The sequence below is a fragment of the Tamandua tetradactyla genome, chromosome 3 (assembly GCF_023851605.1).
Source record: "Tamandua tetradactyla isolate mTamTet1 chromosome 3, mTamTet1.pri, whole genome shotgun sequence".
NCBI classification, from domain to species: domain Eukaryota; kingdom Metazoa; phylum Chordata; class Mammalia; order Pilosa; family Myrmecophagidae; genus Tamandua; species Tamandua tetradactyla.
Genome location: NC_135329.1, coordinates 203003410 through 203023902, shown reverse-complemented (window position 1 = coordinate 203023902; position 20493 = coordinate 203003410). Strand labels below are relative to the sequence as shown.

Here is a 20493-nt window from a genome sequence, read left to right as displayed (position 1 = left end):
AGAGAGCAGAGAATGCTGCAGCACCACAAAGCAGAGAGTCTATGAGCCAGCAACCTTTGGAGATGAAAAAGGAAAATGCCTCCCGGGGAGCTTCATGAAACCAGAAGCCAGGAGAGAAAGCTAGCAGATGACGCCGTGTTCACCATGTGCCCTTCCAACTGAGAGAGGAAGTCCTGACTGTGTTTGCCATGTGCCTTCTCACTTGAGAGAGAAACCCTGAACTTCATCGGCATTCTTGAACCAAGGTATCCTTCCCTGGATGCCTTTGATTGGACATTTCTATAGACCTGTTGTAATTGGGACATTTTCTTGGCCTTAGAACTGTAAACTAGCAACTTATTGAATTCCCCCTTTTAAAAACCATTCCGTTCCTGGTATATTGCATTCCAACAGCTAGCAAACTAGAACACTACACTTGCAAAATAGTCATTACAGTTAATAAAATTAAGCATGATTGGGGAAATGACTCCTAAAATCCACAAAGATGGATACCCAAGCTGTGCGTAAGGTTCATTGACTGTGATGTGCACACACCTGTCAGTGGGCAATGAAGGGGACCCCGTGAGGCATTTTTACCTGGTGGTCCTGGAGGCCCCGGCAACCCATCAGGGCCTGGTGACCCAGGACAACCCTGGGCCCCGGGCAGCCCCGTTACATCCTTCCCTGGGGGTCCTCGCTCTCCTTTGCTTCCTTTCACACCTGGCATTCCAGGGGTTCCTCTGAGACCAGGTCTTGATGATCCTTGGAGAAAGTAATCATTATATTATATTTTACTTTTCCTGATTAATATTTATTTATTTCTTAATAACAAAGGTGGCATATTCCTATTTATAAAAGTGGCACAATTTAGATATATAAAGTATATAAAATAAAAAATGAATGGTATTGCTTCCTTCATCTGTGGCTTTATTCAACTATTACAGCCCAGCAAACAACAGACCACTCCATTCCCATGAGATAATTTATTACAAGGGACTGAAACAGAGCTGGGGATGTACTGTTGTGTTTTTGTTTAAAAAGACTTGATGAGAAATTCTTGAATACATACTCTTTCATACATGCTTTTATTAGAGAATAGAGGATACCTACTGCTCAGTGCCCCAAAGGAGAAAGACAAGGTTGGAATTGGACTTGATTCCTATCAACTGTCCTGGGTGTAAAACGATGTGGTGATTGGGAAGCATGCCAGATAGTACAAAACCCATTTTATCTGCCTCTCCGAAGATGGTTAAGAGTAGTGAGGAGGGAGTCATCTCAACTCTCTGCCTTGTGAACAGTTTAACAGTTAAAATGAGAAACCAAAGGGCTGAGAAACCAATGGGGATAATATCTGAGTATTTCTAACTATATGATTTTGAGCATAAAGACAAATCCTTCTGATTGATGTCTGTTTCAGAGTTCTGTACTTTTCACTTAATTGTTTCTTTTTTAAAAAATTTGTTTATTAATTAAAAAAATAAAGAGACAAAATAAAACAACATACAAAATCAGTAATTCACAATATCATCACTTAGTTGCATATTCATCATTTCTTAGAACATTTGCATTAATTCAGAAAAAGAAATAAAAAGACAATAGAAAAAGAAATAAAACGAACACAGGAAAGAAAAAAAAAGATTATACCTACCATACCCCTTATCCCTTGCTTTCATTGATCACTAGCATTTAAACTAAATTTATTTTAGCATTTATTCCCCCTATTATTTATTTTTATTCCATATGTTCTACTCCTTTTTTGACAAGGTAGATAAAAGGAGCATCAGACACAAGGTTTTCACAATCACACAGTCACATTGTGACAGCTGTATCATTATTCAATCATCCTCAGGAAACATGGCTACTGGAACACAGCTCTACATTTTCAGGCAGTTCCCTCCAGCCTCTCCATTACATCTTGAATAACAAGATGATATCTAATTGATGCACAAGAATAACCTCCAGGACAACCTCTCAACTCTGTTTGGAATCGCTCAGCCATTGACACTTTGTCTCATTTCCCTCTTCCCCCTTTTGGTCGAGAAGGTTTTCTCAATCCCTTGATGCTAAGTCTCAGCTCATTCTAGGGTTTTTCTCAATCCCTTGATGCTGAGTCTACGTTCATTCCAAGATCTCTGTCCCACATTGCCAGGAAGGTCCACACCCCTGGGAGTCATGTCCCACGTAGAAAGGGGTAGGGTGGTGGGACTGCTCGTTGTGTTGGCTGGAGAGAGGGGCCACATCTGAGCAACAAAAGAGGCTCTCTTGGGGGTGACTCTTAGGCCTAATTTTTAAGTAGACTTGACCTACCCTTTGCAGGGTTAAGTATCATATGAACAAACCCCAAGACTGGGGACTCAGCCGATAGCTTTGGTTGTCCATACTGCTTGTGAGAATATCAAGAATTCAACTTGGGGAAGTTGAATTTCTCCCTGTTCTCACCACTCCCCGAAGAGGGCTTTGCAGATACTTTTCCACTCACTGATCGAATCACTCTGGGATTCATCGGGGTATCACTCTGGACAAACCAGCAAAATCTCATGTCCTACCTGAGATTCCAAGTACTTATGGCGTTCAATCAAACTATCTACATAAGTTATATTAGGAAATGCACTAGTCAAAATATTAATTTTGCACCAAATAAACATTTCTTGCTTTAGTCTCACACAGAAGGTGACATTTTAAAATATTAATTACCATCTATTTCCAGTACCCTGCAACAATGACATTCCTTTGTTCTTCCTCATGCAAAAACATTTTTTAAATTGTACCCTGTACATTTCACTGTTATTATACACTCTAGGCATTCCTAGATTATACCATCTCAATCTTTAACATCTATCTTTTTTTCTAATTTCATTTATGTCCCCAGCCCTCCTCCCTCTATCATTCTCACATGCAGCTTCATTCAGTGTTTTAACATAATTATATTACAGTTAGGTAGTATTGTGCTGCCCATTTCTGAGTTTTTGTATCCAGTCCTGTTGCACAGTCTGTATCCCTTCAGCTCCAGTTACCCAATATCTTACCCTATTTCTATCTCCTGATGGTCTCTGTTATGAACAAAATATTCCAAGTTTATTCACTAATGTCAGTTCATATCAATGAGACCATACAGTATTTGTCCTTTAGTTTTTGGCTGGACTCACTCAGCATATTGTTCTCAAGGTCCATCCATGTTGTTACATACTTCATAAGTTTATTGTCTTAAAGCTGCATAATATTCCATCGTATGTATACACCACAGTTTGTTTAGCCACTCTTCTGTTGATGGACATTTTGGCTGTTTCCATCTCTTTGCAATAGTAAATAATGCTGCTATAAACATTGGTGTGCAAGTGTCTGTTTGTGTCTTTGCCCTTAAGTCCTCTGAGTAGATACCTAGCAATGGTATTGCTGGGTCATATGGCAATTCTATATTCAGCTTTTTGAGGAACCACCAAACTGCCTTCCATAGCAGTTGCACCATTTGATGTTCCCACCAACGGTGAATAAGAGTGCCTCTTTCTCCAGATCCTTTCCAGCACTTGTCATTTTCTGTTTTGTTGATAATGGCCATTTTGGTGAGTGTGAGATGATATCTCATTGTGGTTTTGATTTGCATTTCTCTAATGGCCAGGGACATTGAACATCTCTTCATGTGCCTTTTGGCCATTTGTATTTCCTCTTCTGAGAGTTGTCTGTTCAAGTCTTTTTCCCATTTTGTAATTGGATTGGCTGTCTTTTTGTTGTTGAGTTGAACAATCTCTTTATAAATTCTGGATACTAGACCTTTATCTGATATGTCGTTTCCAAATATTGTCTCCCATTGTGTAGGCTGTCTTTTTACTTTCTTGATGAAGTTCTTTGATGCACAAAAGTGTTTAATTTTGAGGAGCTCCCATTTATTTCTTTCTTCCTTCAGTGCTCTTGCTTTAGGTGTAAGGTCTATGAAACTGCCTCCAAGTATAAGATTTATAAGATATTTCCCTACATTTTCCTCTAACTGTTTTATGGTCTTAGACCTGACGTTTAGATCTTTGATCCATTTTGAGTTAACTTTTGTATAGGGTGTGAGATATGGATCCTCTTTCATTCTTTTGCATATGGATATCCAGTTCTCTAGGCACCATTTACTGAAGAGACTGTTCTGTCCCAGGTGAGTTCGCTTGACTGCCTTATCAAAGATCAAATGTCCATAGATGAGAGGGTCTATATCTGAACACTCTATTAGATTCCATTGGTCAATATATCTATCTTTATGCCAGTACCATGCTGTTTTGACCTCTGTGGCTTCATAATATGCCTTAAAGTCCGGCAGCATGAGACCTCCAGCTTCGTTTTTTTCCCTCAAGATACTTTTAGCAATTCAGGGCACCCTGCCCTTCCAGATAAATTTGCTTATTGGTTTTTCTATTTCTGAAAAGTAAGTTGTTGGGATTTTGATTGGTATTGTGTTGAATCTGTAAATCAATTTAGGTAGAATTGACATCTTAACTATATTTAATCTTCCAATCCATGAACATGGCCCTTCCATCTATTTAGGTCTTCTGTGATTTATTTTAACAGTTTATGTGGTTTTCTTTGTATAGGTCTTTTGTCTCTTTAGTTAAATTTATTCCTAAGTATTTTATTCTTTTAGTTGCAATTGTAAATGGAATTCGTTTCTTGATTTCCCCCTCAGATTGTTCATTACTAGTGTATAGAAACACTACAGATTTTTGAATGTTGATCCTATAACCTGCCACTTTGCTGTACTCGTTTATTAGCTCTAGTAGTTTCGCTGTGGATTTTTCGGGGTTTTTGACATACAGTATCGTATCATCTGCAAACAGTGAGAGTTTTACTTCTTCCTTTCCAATTCTTATGCCTTGTATTTCTTTTTCTTGTCTTATTGCTCTGGCTAGAACTTCCAACACAATGTTGAATAACCGTGGCGATAGTGGACATCCTTGTCTTGTTCCTGATCTTATGGGGAAAGTTTTCAGTTTTTCCCCATTGAGGACGATATTAGCTGTGGGTTTTTCATGTATTCCCTTTATCATTTTAAGGACATTCCCTTGTATTCCTATCCTTTGAAGTGTTTTCAACAGGAAAGGATTTTGAATTTTGTCAAATGCCTTCTCTGCATCAATTGAGATGATCATGAGATTTTTCTGCTTTGATTTGTTGATATGGTGTATTACATTAATTGATTTTCTTATGTTGAACCATCCTTGCATACCTGGGATGAATCCTAATTGGTCATGATGTATAATTCTTTTAATGTGCTGCTGGATTCAATTTGCTAGAATTTTGTTGAGGATTTTTGCATCTATATTCATTAGAGAGATTGGTCTGTAGTTTTCTCTTTTTGTAATATCTTTGCCTGATTTTGGTATGAGGGTGATGTTGGCTTCATAGAATGAATTAGGTAGCTTTCCCTCCTCTTCAATTTTTTTGAAGAGTTTGGGCAGGATTGGTACTAATTCTTTCTGGACTGTTTGGTAGAATTCACATGTGATGCTGTCTGGCCCTGGACTTTTCTTTTTAGGAAGCTTTTTAATGACTGATTCAATTTCTTTACTTGTTATTTGTTTGTTGAGGATGTCTATTTCATCTTGAGTCAAAGTTGGTTGTTCATGCCTTTCTAGGAAGTTGTCCATGTCATCTACATTGTTGTATATATAGGCATAAAGTTGTTCATAGTATCCTGTTATTACCTCCTTTATTTCTGTGGTTGTCAGTGGTTATGTCTCCTCTTCCATTTCTGATCTTATTTATTTAATCCTCTCTCTTCTTCTTCTTGTCAATCTTGCTAAGGTCCCATCAATCTTATTGATTTTCTCATAGAACCAGCTTCTGGTTTTATTGATTTTCTCAATTGTTTTCATGTTCTCAATTTCATTTATTTCTGCTCTAATCTTTGTTATTTCTTTCCTTTTGCTTGCTTTGGGGTTAGTTTGCTGTTCTTTCTCCAGTTCTTCCAAGTGGACAGTTAATTCCTGTATTTTTGCCCTTTCTTCTATTTTGATATAGGTATTCAGGGCAATAAATTTCCCTCTTAGCACTGCCTTTGCTGCATCCCATAAGTTTTTATATGTTGTGTTTTCATTTTCATTCACCTTGAGATATTTACAGATTTCTCTTGTAATTTCTTCCTTGACCCACTGGTTGTTTAAGAGTGTGTTGTTGAGCCTCCACATATTTGTGAGTTTTCTGGCACTTTGCCTATTATTTATTTCCAACTTCATTCCCTTATGATCGAGAAAGTGTTTTGTATGATTTCAATCCTTTTAAATTTGTTGAGACTTGCTTTGTGACCCAGCATATGGTCTATCTTTGAGAATGATCCATGAGCACTTGAGAAAAATGTGTATCCTGCTGTCGTGGGTTGTAATGTCCTATAAATGTCTGTTAAGTCTAGCTCATTTATTGTATTATTCAAATTCTCTGTTTCTTTATTGATCCTCTGTCTAGATGTTCTGTCCATTGATGAGGGTGTGGAATTGGAGTCTCCAACTATTATGGTGGATATGTCTATTTCTCTTTTCAGTGTTTGCCTCATGTATTTTGGGGCAGTCTGGTTCGGTGCATAAATATTTATGATTATTATGTCTTCATGTTGAATTGTTCCTTTTATTAGTACATAGTATCCTTCTTTGTCTCTTTTAACTGTTTTACATTTAAAGTCTAATTTGTTGGATATTAGTATAGCTAGTCCTGCTCTTTTCTGGTTGTTATTTGCATGAAATATCTTTTCCCAACCTTTCACTTTCAACCTATGTTTATCTTTGTGTCTAAGATGTGTTTCCTGTAGACAGCATATAGAAGGATCCTGTTTTTGAATCCATTCTGCCAGTCTATGTCTTTTGATTGGGTCATTCAATCCATTAACATTTAGTGTTATTACTGTTTGGGTAGTACTTTCCTCTACCATTTTGCCTTTTGTATTTTATATGTCATATCTAATTTTCCTTCTTTCTACACTCTTCTCCACACCTCTCTCTTCTGTCTTTTTGTATCTGTCTCTAGTGCTCCCTTTAGTATTTCTTGCAGAGCTGGTCTCTTGGTCACAAATTCCCTCAGTGAGTTTTTTGTCTGAAAATGTTTTAATTTCTCCCTCATTTTTGAAGGACAATTTTGCTGGGTATAGAATTCTTGTTGGCAGTTTTTCTCTTTTAGTAGTTTAAATATATCATCCCACTGTCTTCTCGCCTCCATGGTTTCTGCTGAGAAATCTACACATAGTCTTATTGGGTTTCCCTTGTATGTGATGGATTTTCTCTTGCTGCTTTCAAGATCCTCTCTTTCTCTTTGACCTCTGACATTCTGACTAGTAAGTGTCTTGGAGAACATCTATTTGGATCTATTCTCTTGGCGTATGCTGCACTTCTTGGATCTGTAATTTTAGATCTTTCATAAGAGCTGGGAAATTTTCAGTGATAATTTCTTCCATTAGTTTTTCTCTTCCTTTTCCCTTCGTTTCTCCTTCCGGGACACCCACAACACGTATATTTGTGCGCTTCATATTATCATTCAGTTCCCTCAGTCCCTGCTCATATTTTTCCATTTTTTTCCCTATAGTTTCTGGATCTTGTCAGATTTCAGATGTTCCATCCTCCAGTTCACTAATCCTAACCTCTGTCTCTTGAAATCTACTGTTGTAGTTTTCCATTGTTTTTTCATCTCTTCTACTGTACCTTTCATCCCCAAAAGTTCTGTGATTTGTTTTTTCAGATTTTCCATTTCTTCTTTTTGTTCATTCCTTGCCTTCTTCATATCCTCCCTCAATTCATTGATTTGGTTTTTGATGAGGTTTTCCATGTCTGTTCGTACATTCTGAATTAGTTGTTTCAGCTCTTGTATCTCATTTGAACTATTGGTTTATTCCTTTGACTGGGCCATATCTTCAATTTTCCTGGTGTGATTTGTTATTTTTTGCTGGCGTCTAGACATTTAATTACCTTAATCAGTTTATTCTGGAGATTGCTTTCACTTCTCTTACCTAGGGTTTTCTTGCTAGATGAATTTGTTGTCTATCTGTTCTTTGACCATCAGTTCAGCTTTTTCTGGACCTCTAGCTTAGGTTTTGTTTAACAGAGGAGAATTTTTCAGTTCTTGTTTCTTGCCCTGCTTGTATGGAGCCTTTTCCCTCCCCACCCTTAGGAGGATCTACGTAGGTGTTATAGACTCCAGCCAGTTTTCCCAGACTAAATTGGCCTCCTATCAGGGGGAAGGAGTCACCTGCGTCAGTTTTCCCTGAGGGTGAGAACCAGGAGGTTAAAAGACATTCCTGTGAAGTCTCTGGGCTCTGTTTTTCTTATCCTGCCCAGTGTGTGGCGCATCTGCCTGCTGGTCGCACCAATAAAAGATGTTGCGGCACTTTTAACTTTGGAAGACTCTCCCTGATGGGGGCATGGTGGAGATGGCAGAGAGGTTGTAGGCTGGTTTTAATGGCTTCAAACTGCCAAGCCCTGGGGTCCGAATTCCTTGAGAGAGGGATTCCACCTGAGTTGGGCTTCACCCCTCCCCTGGGGAAGGCACAGGTGGGAGACAGCCCTGAAAGCAGCTTGTTTCTGCCTGTGCCTGGGGCAGTTGCAGCCTGAGAAGTCCCGCCACTGAATCCAGAGACTGCCAAGTCTCCGTAGAACACAGCCACAAAAACCACCGTTTCCTCCCCTTTCCTCTTTTTCCGTGAGCCCATTGAGTGACCTCTGCCTTGATCAGGTTTAGAGTCTCTTTCCTTTCCCTCTGGGAAGTCGCCTGTTGGGGAGGGGTGCCGGGCGCCGGCCGCCACAGCTTGGGGAACTCATGGTTTTGGGGAGGCTTGCAGCCAGCCCAGCTGGTCCAGACTGGGGTACACTGTGTGTCTGGTCCCTGACGTGGCTCTGGGAGCTGTTCTGTACTGTTTCTGGTTATTTAGTAGTTGTTCTGGAGGATGAACTAAAATGCGCACATTGCTAAGCTGCCATCTTGGCCCCTCCCTACTTAATTGTTTCTTAAAGGAGACTATTTGTCCTTGGGGACCTGGTAGGGAGATGGAAATCTCCCCTATTTTTGACCAGAACCTGAAAATATCCTTTCACTCTTTTCCAACTTCAAGAGATACCCGTTGTCAACAGTTTTTGTCTACTTTTCCATGCATATGCAAGCACATATAATATTTATCCATAATCTACCCATTTTTAACAGTGAGACTTCAGAAAACATCTAGCTCTGCAATCTGCTCACTTTTGATTCATTTTTTAACTATGAAATAGTTTTAAGTGTACAAAGTTGTAAAGAGGAAAATATACTGAACGTTGGGGTACTGGCCACCCTTGTTTCAGCCAGTCTTTGCCATTTTTTTCTTAGCTTATTTTTCTTTAAAAAATGACACATTATTCTTGCAACTGAGGCTCACTGTGTAGCCACCCCAGATTGTTGCAGGAGGCAATCACAAATGACTCATGGAGAGTTTTACACTTTTCTGGAATTGTTTATGTATCTATAGCCAATATATTGTAAAATTTAAAAGATATTTTTGCTTCCTGATGCAATTTGTGATACTTCATTAAAACTATCATTTTAAATTAAGCTCGTTTCATAAAGCTCTGGTTTTTATATCTCTGTGTCTCTCTGGGTTTCTAGGCTTCTGCTTATACCCCAAGGTTCTTCTCAAACTTCTCTGACACAAAGGGCTTCAAGCTTGGTTGAAACCACTCAGAAGTAAACAAACAAACAAACAAAAACCTTTTATATAATATTCTATTCCTTTTGTCCACTGGGGGTCACAAAGATAATAATGAAGAAGTCTGGAATAATTTTAGATGAATTCAGGAAGCACAATGCAAACTTAATACAATGTGGTGTATTTTCCTTTTTTAGTGGCATTTCTGTTTATACCCCAAGAAACAAGTACGTACCAGGGCTTCCAGGAACTCCAGGAACACCTCTGGGACCTGTGAAAACACAACATTAATTGCTTGCAAAAGTTATACATGCTTCCTCCCAATTTTTGAAATATAATAATTTTTTTCATACTTTTGTTCTTCTCTGACATGGATAAATATCAGAAAACCGCACATATATAGACAAACTACTGAGAGGAAATCCAGCTGAGATGTTTAAAACTCAGAAATGAATCTGAGTTACTTCATTTTGAAGTAATTCAGCAGATTTACTAAGAGTCTGCTCTGTGTCCAACATTGTGCTGAGAATGTTCAGATGCAAGAAAAACACCTGCAGTCAGAATCGTCCGTGCTCTGCAGGTTGGCCTGGTGTTTGACCAGGTGCTTCTAATCTGTCATATTTCATGGTACTGTACTTGATACAGGTGAGCGATTTATAGCATGTATACTGGATTAAAAAAAAATCTATATGTATGTCCATTTACTTAAACACACTGGGGATTTTTGCTCTGTTAAGTAAGTGTCTTTGAAATCTTATTTATATTAATAATTAATTATTCTAATATGTAACCAGGATTGAGACTCATTGCCGGGATCAATGAGTCTCAATCCTGGTTACATATTAGAATAATCTGGGGGAGTTTTAAAAATGCTTAGGGCCCTTCGCCAGACCAATTAAATCAGAATTCCAGGGGATGGAACCTGGACATGCTTCCCAGGGACCCTAATGTGTAGCCTGGACCCCCGGCCTGGAACCGAAGTGCCTCCTACTGTAAACCATGGACTATGGCTAATAGTACAATTATAAAAATGTTCTTCCATGATTTGTAGCAAATGAACCACTCTAATGCAAGGTGTTAGCAATACGGTGGTCTGTAGCAACTGTGCACTTCATGCATGATTTTTCTGTAAACCTATGACTTCTCTTTAAAAAAAAAAGTGATAGCATTTAAGTATGACTTTAATTCTTGGTGCCACGGACAGAGGAATGTTCTGGGAGTCGGGAAACCAGGGCTTTCTGGCCCCCTTGTCACAATTTCTGTGGGTTTGCTTAGGGGACTCTAATTTATCCTGGTAATCTCGCTGGTAGAGTTGTTTTCTTACACTTGCCAGACTTAACGTCCTACTTTCCTATATGAAGATAATTTAAATGCTATGCCATGAATGCAAATTAAGAGGCCCTCCAACCCCGCACACTCCCCCCACCAAAAAAAGAGTCGTAGCTATATAAACATATGCCATGCATCACCTTTAAAGGAAGCCAAGGAAATGACTGGCTTTAAGCAAAAATTTATTCTTACCCTGAGGGCCACGAGCCCCTTTGGGTCCCGGTGGGCCTGGACTCCCTTCGTCTCCCTTTTCCAGGTATGCATCATAATATTCTGTCTTAAAAGAGCAAGAAACGAATAAAGAGAAAAGATAGGTATTTCTCACAGCTCACCAAATGCAATGACTTCAATTCCTTCATTTTGGCCAGAAAAAAACTTTCCTTATATTCCTGACTTTGTAGAGTTAGTGTTAGAGGAATGCGAGAGTCAGTGTATTTGTAGATGAAAACATTTAGGACTAAAAGCCAAACTTTGCAATATATATTTCATTGGGATTTCAATTAGAAATTCATTTTACAGTGTGATTCAGCTCGCACACCCACATTTATATATATACACACATACATACACATAGAAATAAATGTTTTAAAAAATAGTCCTTACCATTTCTACATATGATTGATTCTGATTTTTTTTCTATTCTATTTCACTTAAAAAAAATGCTGATCCACACACAAAAAATATTGCTATATATTGTTTCTCTAAATGGCAGGACCACATCTACTCGAATCAATGAAAATTATTGTTCAGATATGCTAGGTGGATCCACTGCTGGTCTCCTTAGCCATTTACCTCCTAAGCAAGCAGAACTCCCTTTGAAGTTAGTAGAAGCTGCAGAGTTATATGGAAATGAGGATAAGAAAACATGCAGGAAGCTAGGAATGCCAAGAATTTCTCAAAAGTACCACTGGCAAGTAGAAAGAAGATAGAAATATTAAAGGTCTTTTAAACCCTGTTTAGTTTTCTCATTTGCTACCTAGGGCTAATTACTTTGTTGACTTGTTTAAAGATGAGGTAGCAAGATTCTTAAGCATTATATATAAAATCAAAAATATTATTTATAATACTAGTAATGTAATCTCCATCATAAAATTCATAATTTTATGAGTGTTCCATGCTAAGCGTTTTCACAAAATACCCCATTTTATCTTCACGGTAAACCCATGGAAGTGTCTTGAGACAACCTGCATATGAATCAACTGTTTTTCATGCAAGGATGCAGGTGAATTGAAGTATTTAGCCTGGGGGTGTGAGAACTGCATTTTTAATAAAACACCCTCTCCCTTGCCCATAACTCTTTTGCAAGCATGTGCCATTTTGCCTAAACTGTACAATCATACATGGCTGCCCTGCTCTGCACATTGAACTTGAGAGCCACCAACTTTTGAGGCAGGAGATTAACAGATATCATCACTCAGAGCCAGGGTCCTTTTTACTCCATTCCTGAACCTGCAGAGTCACTGATGATAGAATGCAGCTACCCTACAGTCAAGAGCTGAAAGCCATCAAGTCTACATCCATGCTGGGGAGGAGAGTGTTGCCTGCTGCAAAGCACTTCTGACGAGATACTTATTTTTTTTCCTGGCCCTGAACTTCTTTAGCCTTAAAGCAAAGGAGCTGTCATGGGCCCAGGTGAAGGGGAGGGAAGAGCTGGCTTGCTCACTCTTTCGGTGCCCAGATGTCTTCTACGTCAGCCCTCTTAGTCTACCCCAAGGGCACAGTGTCACTTTGGTCCAAGTCTGATCATTCTCCGTAGCCCAGGATGGGCATTACTAGCTGTGCAGCACAGGACTGACCTTGTTCAAAGAGAGGTCTGCCCTTGGCTCTGGCTCCTGGAAAGTAATTTCTAAGCCCTTGAAATGTTTTGCCTGGTAAGTGTCTTTGTTTACCTGGAAGCCTTGGTTGGTGCCAGCTGGTCTGTGCTAACTGTGTGATTTATGGTGGGGGCTTTGGGCCACCTGGCATCAGCTTGACCTCTAGATGGTTTGGAGACTAAGATCAGTCACATGACCAAGACTCAATAATAACTCCAGACGATCACCAGGGAAGACTCATAATAACTCCAGAAAATCACCAGGGAAGCTTGGGTGAACTTCTCTGGTTGGCACTATTCCACATGTAGTGTCACACATAGTTACTAAGAGAAGTAAGCGCTGTCCACCTGGAGAGGACAACTGGAAGCCCAAGCTTGGAACTCCCCTTGACCCTGCTCCATATGCCTCTTCAGTCTGCTGATTTTAATCTGCATCTTTTTGCTGCAGTAAACTATAATCATGCATATAGTAGCTTTTATTGAGTTCTGTGAGACTTTACAGGGAATTACAACCTAAGTGTGGTCTTGGGAACCTCCAAACTTCTATCTGGTATCAGAAGTGAGGTTGGTCTTGGGAACTCACAAACTTTTTACTAGTGCATTCTAGGGACCAAATAGGGACCTGAAATATACAAATAATGACAATAGGTATTTTTTGTTCCAGTTTTATAAGAAAAATGCTACGATCTTTATTTAACACAATCGTTAATGAGAAACACTGATTCAAAATTTCCTCAATATTTTGAAGGGCTTGATCAAAGACGAAATCAATATTAGCTTTAATTATACTTACTGGGCCACGAAATCCTGGAGGGCCAAGATCTCCTTTCCACCCCTGTGTTGAAAGACAGTTACAAAGTTACAAGCATTCATGGAAAGGATTTACATGTTAAAAAAAACATAGTTGGATAACAAATCGATGATAAAAGTAATGCTATTTATAGGTTATATACAAACGAAGTTAAAAATGAAGGAAAATCGACTTGAGATTATTTCTCCATGGGCTTGTGTCTGGGTCAGGAATCCCATCTACAAGGTCCTGGAGAAGTTGCTGTTCCTCCAGTGGTTCTGTAGCCTTTTTTTTAAGACACCACTATCAGTGGGTGATGTCCACATGCATTGTAAACTCATGTGTTCCCACCCAGAACAGAGGCACAGAAAAACCAGGCCATGGGTTTTATGTACTCCCTAGTGTCCCAGCTGTAACTACCCCTCCACACATGGTTTTCCCTCTCAAGATAGCATTGCAGAATTCAAATGAGTGGAAGTGTTATTATTATAGATTAAATCTTGAATATACGTATATCAACATATGCAAATTATTTAAAATGTCTCTGGTATGTTATCAGAAACAAACTAATTGAATGCGATTAATTGAACACAACGTATATCAACATATGCAAATTATTTAAAATGTCTCTGGTATGTTATCAGAAACAAACTAATTGAATGCGATTAATTGAACACAACTCTTCAGTGTATCACAACCCAAGATGAAAGTGTTGGTGTCCAGTTTAAACTTGAACTCTATGACCTCTCAAGAACAGAAATATCCTACGCTTACAGGCTTTTTTCAACTTCTTCTTCATGGGGATCTGAAATCTCACTGGTCCTAAGTCTGCCAGCTTCAATTACACCAAGTTAATATCTCTTCCACAAGACCATCTTTCAAATGTTTAGGTAAAGTTGCCACAGGTCTCTAAAATAGATTAAATTATTTTAATGAACTCTCAACTGCAAGTCCTTGTACCTAATTTCCAAGATGTGGGGGAAAAGGATAGGGTAGGCAAAATCCAACTGATTAAAGAAGGCTAAAGAAAGGCTGTTTGGGAGGGGCTTACCTTAATGCCATCTTCACCCGTTAATCCAGGGACACCCCTGTCACCCTTGGCTCCCTAAAGAAAAGAGCAAAAGACAGTAGATTGGCAGACACACTAATCAATTGTTTCCATTGGAAGCAGGAACAGTTGGAACTCCTCTTTTTTTCTTTTTGAACCCCTCTTTTTTTAAAAAAAGGATGTCTTTAGATGACCCATGACCACAATGAAGGTGTGAAACTATGGTTGTCAAATGTAGATTTCAAATGTTATCAGCTTTTTGCTGTTTCTAATTACTTAGTGATTCTCAAAAATCCTTCTCAAAAATCTTCTGCTGACATTTTCACTATATCAATGGGCCAAATAATTTCTTTACCTGAAGACCAGGGAAGCCAGGGGCACCATCTTTTCCAGGTTTTCCCTAAAACAAGAACAGAGAAAAAGCATGTAAATCAATAAATATGGATAATTTAATAAAAATATGGAGAACTTAAATTAGGTGATCATTTCTTGACTGCAGGCAAGAAAGCCTAAGTGAGGTTCTCCACACAGGTTTTATAAGGAAAAGCTTCTAAACTTTTTAGAGAAATTAAAAGTTGATCTCCTTCCAGTAAAGGCAGGTCCCAGTCAAAATGGGAATTTAAGGAATTAAAGGAAGGAATAGCACATATTATCAGCCAAACTGAAATTAGAATTGATGCTGTCCTAAGCTTGGAAAGAAAATCAAGGCAGCAGTAAGCAGAGAAATGAAAAAGAAACCTAGAAAGAGTGTAGTACCCACAGTTAATTTATCTCCTAAACCCCAGCTATATAAATATATGTATATATTTATATCTAAAAAGAATATTGCAGTGTTGTTAAAAGCAGACACAGCTTTTAGATAACTACTATGACATTTATCCTCTTTGATAGAATTAAAAATCATGCTCAGATATTTTTTTCTTAGTAAAAATTAAAAAAAAAACTTTTCTCAATGTATAATTTTTAGAGTTTTTAAACAATACACATATTTAAATCTTTCCAAAATGGAGCTGGCTGGGGTATAGTTCTTTGTTGCATCTGTCTTCCCAGCATCCCATGCTGTCTCTTTCTGGTCATGGCCAGCCCCACTTCCTTTGGGGAATTACTATCAATCACGGTAGGCCACTGCCTCCCTGGCCTCACCAATTGTAGCACTTTTTTCTCCAAGCCATAGTAGTTTTTCAAGAGCAAGACATATGATCAAAGCTGGGTCAACCAAAAAAGTTCTCTAAGCCTGTGTATATGGACACAAGAAGAAAGATACTTTCTCCTATCAACCTGAGGTTGTCTGCTGCTACTGTCTCCTTTCCCCCCCTTCTCTCACCCACCCCCACACATGAAGACCACCTGCCAAAGGAGGGAAGGTTCACAGAGAGAAGCAGAAATGAGGTGGAGAGAACCCTGTCCCTACTATTTCATGCTCTGACATCCCTGAAGCTATTCCAGTACCGGACTGCTCAGACACTAGAGCAGATAAATTCCACCTCCCAGACCTTCTTCCTCTCTTCAACCTAAGCTGGTTTGAGTTGGGCATCTTAAACTCGCAACCTAAAGAGTTCTATCTAGGCCACACACGGCACTGCATTTCCAAGTTTACCTGCATGCCAGGTTCGCCAGGAGCACCCTTCTCAGAGTCATATGATTCTCCAGGTGATCCCTGTATTAATTAGAGTGATGTCAAAGTGTTATGAATTCTTGATTTCTGACTTATAATTTTTATAAATTTGTCCCTTCTGATTATTCTGTCATATTTTCAAACGTTCAAATGATGAGTTATCTAAGAGGAAAATCTTATTTATAAGTATCAATTTAAAAACAAATGCTTAAAAAAACAGATGCTTATGATAACTCCTAAAAGGCGGCTTGTATTGGATACATGTCAAACAGTTAAGACTAGACATGGCCATAAAATAATTCTAATAAAGTCATGATCTCTGTAGTCAAATATTATTGTGTTTTAGCTAATGTTAAGATTTAAAAGTAGAACACGCATCAAAATAGATAATAGAGTACTTTGTGTGTCAAGGCAATAAGACTCTTCTATGACTTACTGAGGGTCCAGGACGTCCAGATTTGCCCATCTCTCCCTTTTCTCCCTTCTCCCCTCTGAGGTCCTGCCACAAAAACAATTCAAGATTGTTATGAAAGGATAGGAGAAGATTTCAACTATTATACTTTGAGAAGTCCTCTGCCTGTTCAATAAACACTGTGCCTCATGGTAACCCAACCCAAAAGAACTTGCCATTTTTCGTATTTCAACTTTAATATCTGTGAACCCACTAGTGGTGGTTTGAAGCTGTATGTGCCCTAGAAAAATGTGTTCTTGGATTTAATCCATTCCTGCGGGTGTGGGCCCATTGTAAGTAGACCTTTTGATGTGGCTTCTTCAGTGAAGATGTGACCCATCTCAATCACAATGGGTCTTAATCCTCTTACTGGAGTCCTTCATAAGAGAATGAAATTTAGACAAAGAAAGAGAAAGTCAGGGAAGCACGAAACTGAACTCAATGAAACCCGGAAAAGGAGGGAGAGACTAGTAGACACCACCATGTGCCATGCCACATGGCAGAGAAGCCAATGACAGCTAGATGGTTTTTGTGACGACCTTGATTTGGACATTTTCTCAGCCTCAATACTGTATGCTATTACATCCACATTGTTTAAGACAACCGGTTTCATGGTATCTGTTTTAAGCATCCTGGGAAACTAAAACACCACTGGAACTATATTCAAACTCTAAAAAAAGTTTGGATCAAATTACATTAAACTAATTTAATTTCTGAATCAATTTTCTACAGCACAATCATATAATTTCTAATATAGTTTAATTTTAATTATACTAAATTGTCTATATTGGAAGTAATTATTTTCTATAAATGTTAATGTTATAATGAGGATTTGATTCATTAATCTGTTTTTCCAGTCTTTATCACATTTTACTAATTATATTTTTCCCATTGTGAATGTTGTCTTGAGGACCTCATTTATTTTAAACTCACCTTTTTTTCTGGGTCAAGTCTTACTGATCTATATTCTGTTCAGATACAATTTATTTATTTATTTATTTAATCAATTTTCAGCCAATAATAAATTTTAACAAGCAAAGTTTTAGCCTATATTAATTTTATTTTTGTTGATTGCCTTTGAAAAGCTGAGTTATTTTCCCAAGGTCAATTCTTTTTCAATCCTCATTGTTAGTTTTTGGCCATACCAATTTTTTCCATGCGCTGCTTATTAACTCTGGCTAGTTTTGCTTTGACACTTTATATGATTAAAAATTATATTTGGAATGATGGGGTTTCTTTTCAGGGTGGTTAAAATGTTCTAAAATTGATTGCAGTGCAGGATGCGTGACTGTGATTACCCTAAGAACCACTGGATTTACACCTTAAATGGGAGAAATGTATGAATTGTGAATATCTCAATAAAGCGGTTAGAATTAATTATAACTAAAAAACATAATGTGTGCACTTGAAAAGAGTGAGTTTTATGGTGTGCAGATTATATCACAATAAGGCTGTTGTTAAAAAAAAAAAAAATCACCGGGAAGATGGCTAAAGAGAGTAGCTTGAGATTAGCCCTGTTCCACGGAAGAGTTAAAGAAGGGACAGGAGGGCGACTGAGGCAGTGATTCGGGAGTGCGGCTGGCCTGGGAGAGCCTTCTGCATCATATAGGGCAGCCCTGGTTGCAGAGGCTGAGGAACCAAGAGGAAGAAAGCTGGAGCCTGGCACAGAGGCGCAGAGCCCTCGGGAGTGCACAGACGGGAGCTGGGGACTAGGAAGTAAGCCAGGCCTTGTTCCTTGGGTGCGCTACCCTCACCAGTGCCGCGCTGTGACTGGTGACTCACCCCACACCCTGTCACCTGCGCCCATTCCCTGCACTCCAGATGCCCCCATCAGCACCCAGTGCACGTACCTGCCCCACACCTCGGCCCCAAGTGCAGCCCAACACACCTTTCCTGCACCCCTCCTGAGCACTACCTCCTCCTCCCTGCTCTCTGCAGGCTGTTGCCAGCGTACAAAGGCTGCGGACAGTAACCTCCATACCCAGGCTACCCCTGCCCTCCTGTCCATAGTGTTGCACAGCCTCACCCCACCCGTCCTGAGCTCTATGCATCAGTTTATGGTACTCCCAGGCCCACGCATGCGCATGGGTCCCCAATCACATTATTCAGCTCTGGGAACCGCACTTTACAGCAGTCTTAGAACTGCGCATGCACACAGCCCTCAGCCACACTCCCCAGCTCTGAGAAAGTGCTGACTTGCACGGCTGGGTCACATTTGCCCCCAATCCATGAAGGCATGACATTTACCTGCTGCCACAGCTCTATGCATATGCACAAAGGGCCCTTTACCTTAGACCAGCACACACCAGGGTTACACCCCCCAGACTGGTGCACTTGCACAGCTATATCCTCCCTGGCTACTGGGGCATGCATGTTCACAAGCACCAGTGTAACATCCCCAACCTGCACCATACCTGCCCTGAGATAAATCACTGCACTGAGTGTCCCACCCTGTACCCTGCTCCCTGCTGTACAACCATCCCACAAACACAAGGTCTTAGACTAGTGAAAGAAATCAACTCCCAAAGTATATCAAACAAGATATTTTCATGCCACAAGGACAGCAGAAGATCACTAAGTGTTTCATAATGCAGACAGATATAGCCCTGCCTAATAGACCAAATTAAAACTGCCAGAGGAGACACAGACATTGGAACAACTAATCAAAGATGTTCATACAACTGTACTTAATAAAATAAGTGGGATAGCAAATGACACAAAGGAGATCAAGAAAACAGTAGAAGAGCATAAAGAGGAATTTGAAAGAATAAATGAAAAAATAGTGGATAACACAGAGATTAAAGACACTGTTGACCAAATAAAAAACATACTAGAGACATACAACACCAGAACTGAAGAGACAGAAGAAAGAATAAGTGATATAGAGGACAGAATAACTGACTTTGAAGACTCAAAACAGCAAATGGCAAAAAGATGGAAAAATTTGAATTGGATCTCAGGGAAATGACAGACAAAACAAAGTGCACAAATACAAGAATCATTGGTGTCCCAGAAGGAGAAGAGAGGACTACAGGGCTAGGAAGAGTAGTTGAGGATATAATGGCGGAAAGCTTCCCAACCCTCATAAGGGACTTAAATATACAAGTCAAAGAAGCCCAACAAACTCCAAACAGAATAAACCCAAATAGGCCTTCCCCAAGACACATACTAACCAGTCTGTCAAATGTTGAAGAGAAGCAGAAAATCCTGAAAGCAACAAGAGAAAAACAATTGACTACATACAAGGGTAATCAAATAAGACTGAGTTCAGACTACTCAACTAGCACCCTGGAGGTGATAAGGCAGTGGTATGACATACTCAAGATCCTGAAAAAGAAAGACTTCCAGCCAAGAATTCTGTACCCAGCCAATTTGTCCTTCAAAAGGGAGGGAGAGATTAAAGTTTTCACAGACAAACAAGTCTGAAAGAATTTGTCAATAGGAGACCAGCCCTGCAAGAATACTAAAAGGAGTTCTGCCAGCTGAGAAAAAGAGACAGGGCAGGGAGGTCTGGAGGAGGCCACAGAATTGAAGAGTACCACTAAGGGTAATTTAAAGAATACAATGAGAAAGAAGGAAAAGAATATATAGATCTGACAAATAAAATAAAAAAGATAAGATGGTGGATCCAAGAAATGCCTTTTCAGTAATAACTTTGAATGTTAATAGACTAAATTATAAATTAAAATATATAGATTGGCAAAATGGTTTAAGAAACATAATCCAGCTATATGCCACTTACAAGAGATTCATCATAGACACAAGGATACAAATAGATTGAAAGTGAAAGGATGGAGAAAGATTTTCCATGTAAGTTGTAACCAAAAAAAAGCAGTAGTA

The 20493-nt window shown here is 39.1% G+C and overlaps 1 protein-coding gene across 4 annotated transcripts in view; it reads right to left on the bottom strand.

Annotated features, from left to right (window-relative positions):
- COL4A3 (collagen type IV alpha 3 chain) overlaps window positions 1–20493 on the bottom strand; it is a 166729-nt gene that overhangs the window by 57031 nt on the left and 89205 nt on the right. For all 4 annotated transcript variants that reach the window (XM_077155312.1, XM_077155313.1, XM_077155311.1 and 1 more), the window contains 8 exons: window positions 16639–16701; window positions 16185–16244; window positions 14943–14987; window positions 14591–14644; window positions 13543–13584; window positions 11129–11213; window positions 9843–9878; window positions 577–741 (listed from right to left, as the gene is read on the bottom strand). In XM_077155312.1, coding sequence (XP_077011427.1) covers window positions 577–741; window positions 9843–9878; window positions 11129–11213; window positions 13543–13584; window positions 14591–14644; window positions 14943–14987; window positions 16185–16244; window positions 16639–16701 — 550 coding nt within the window. The remainder of the gene's footprint in view (window positions 1–576; window positions 742–9842; window positions 9879–11128; window positions 11214–13542; window positions 13585–14590; window positions 14645–14942; window positions 14988–16184; window positions 16245–16638; window positions 16702–20493) is intronic.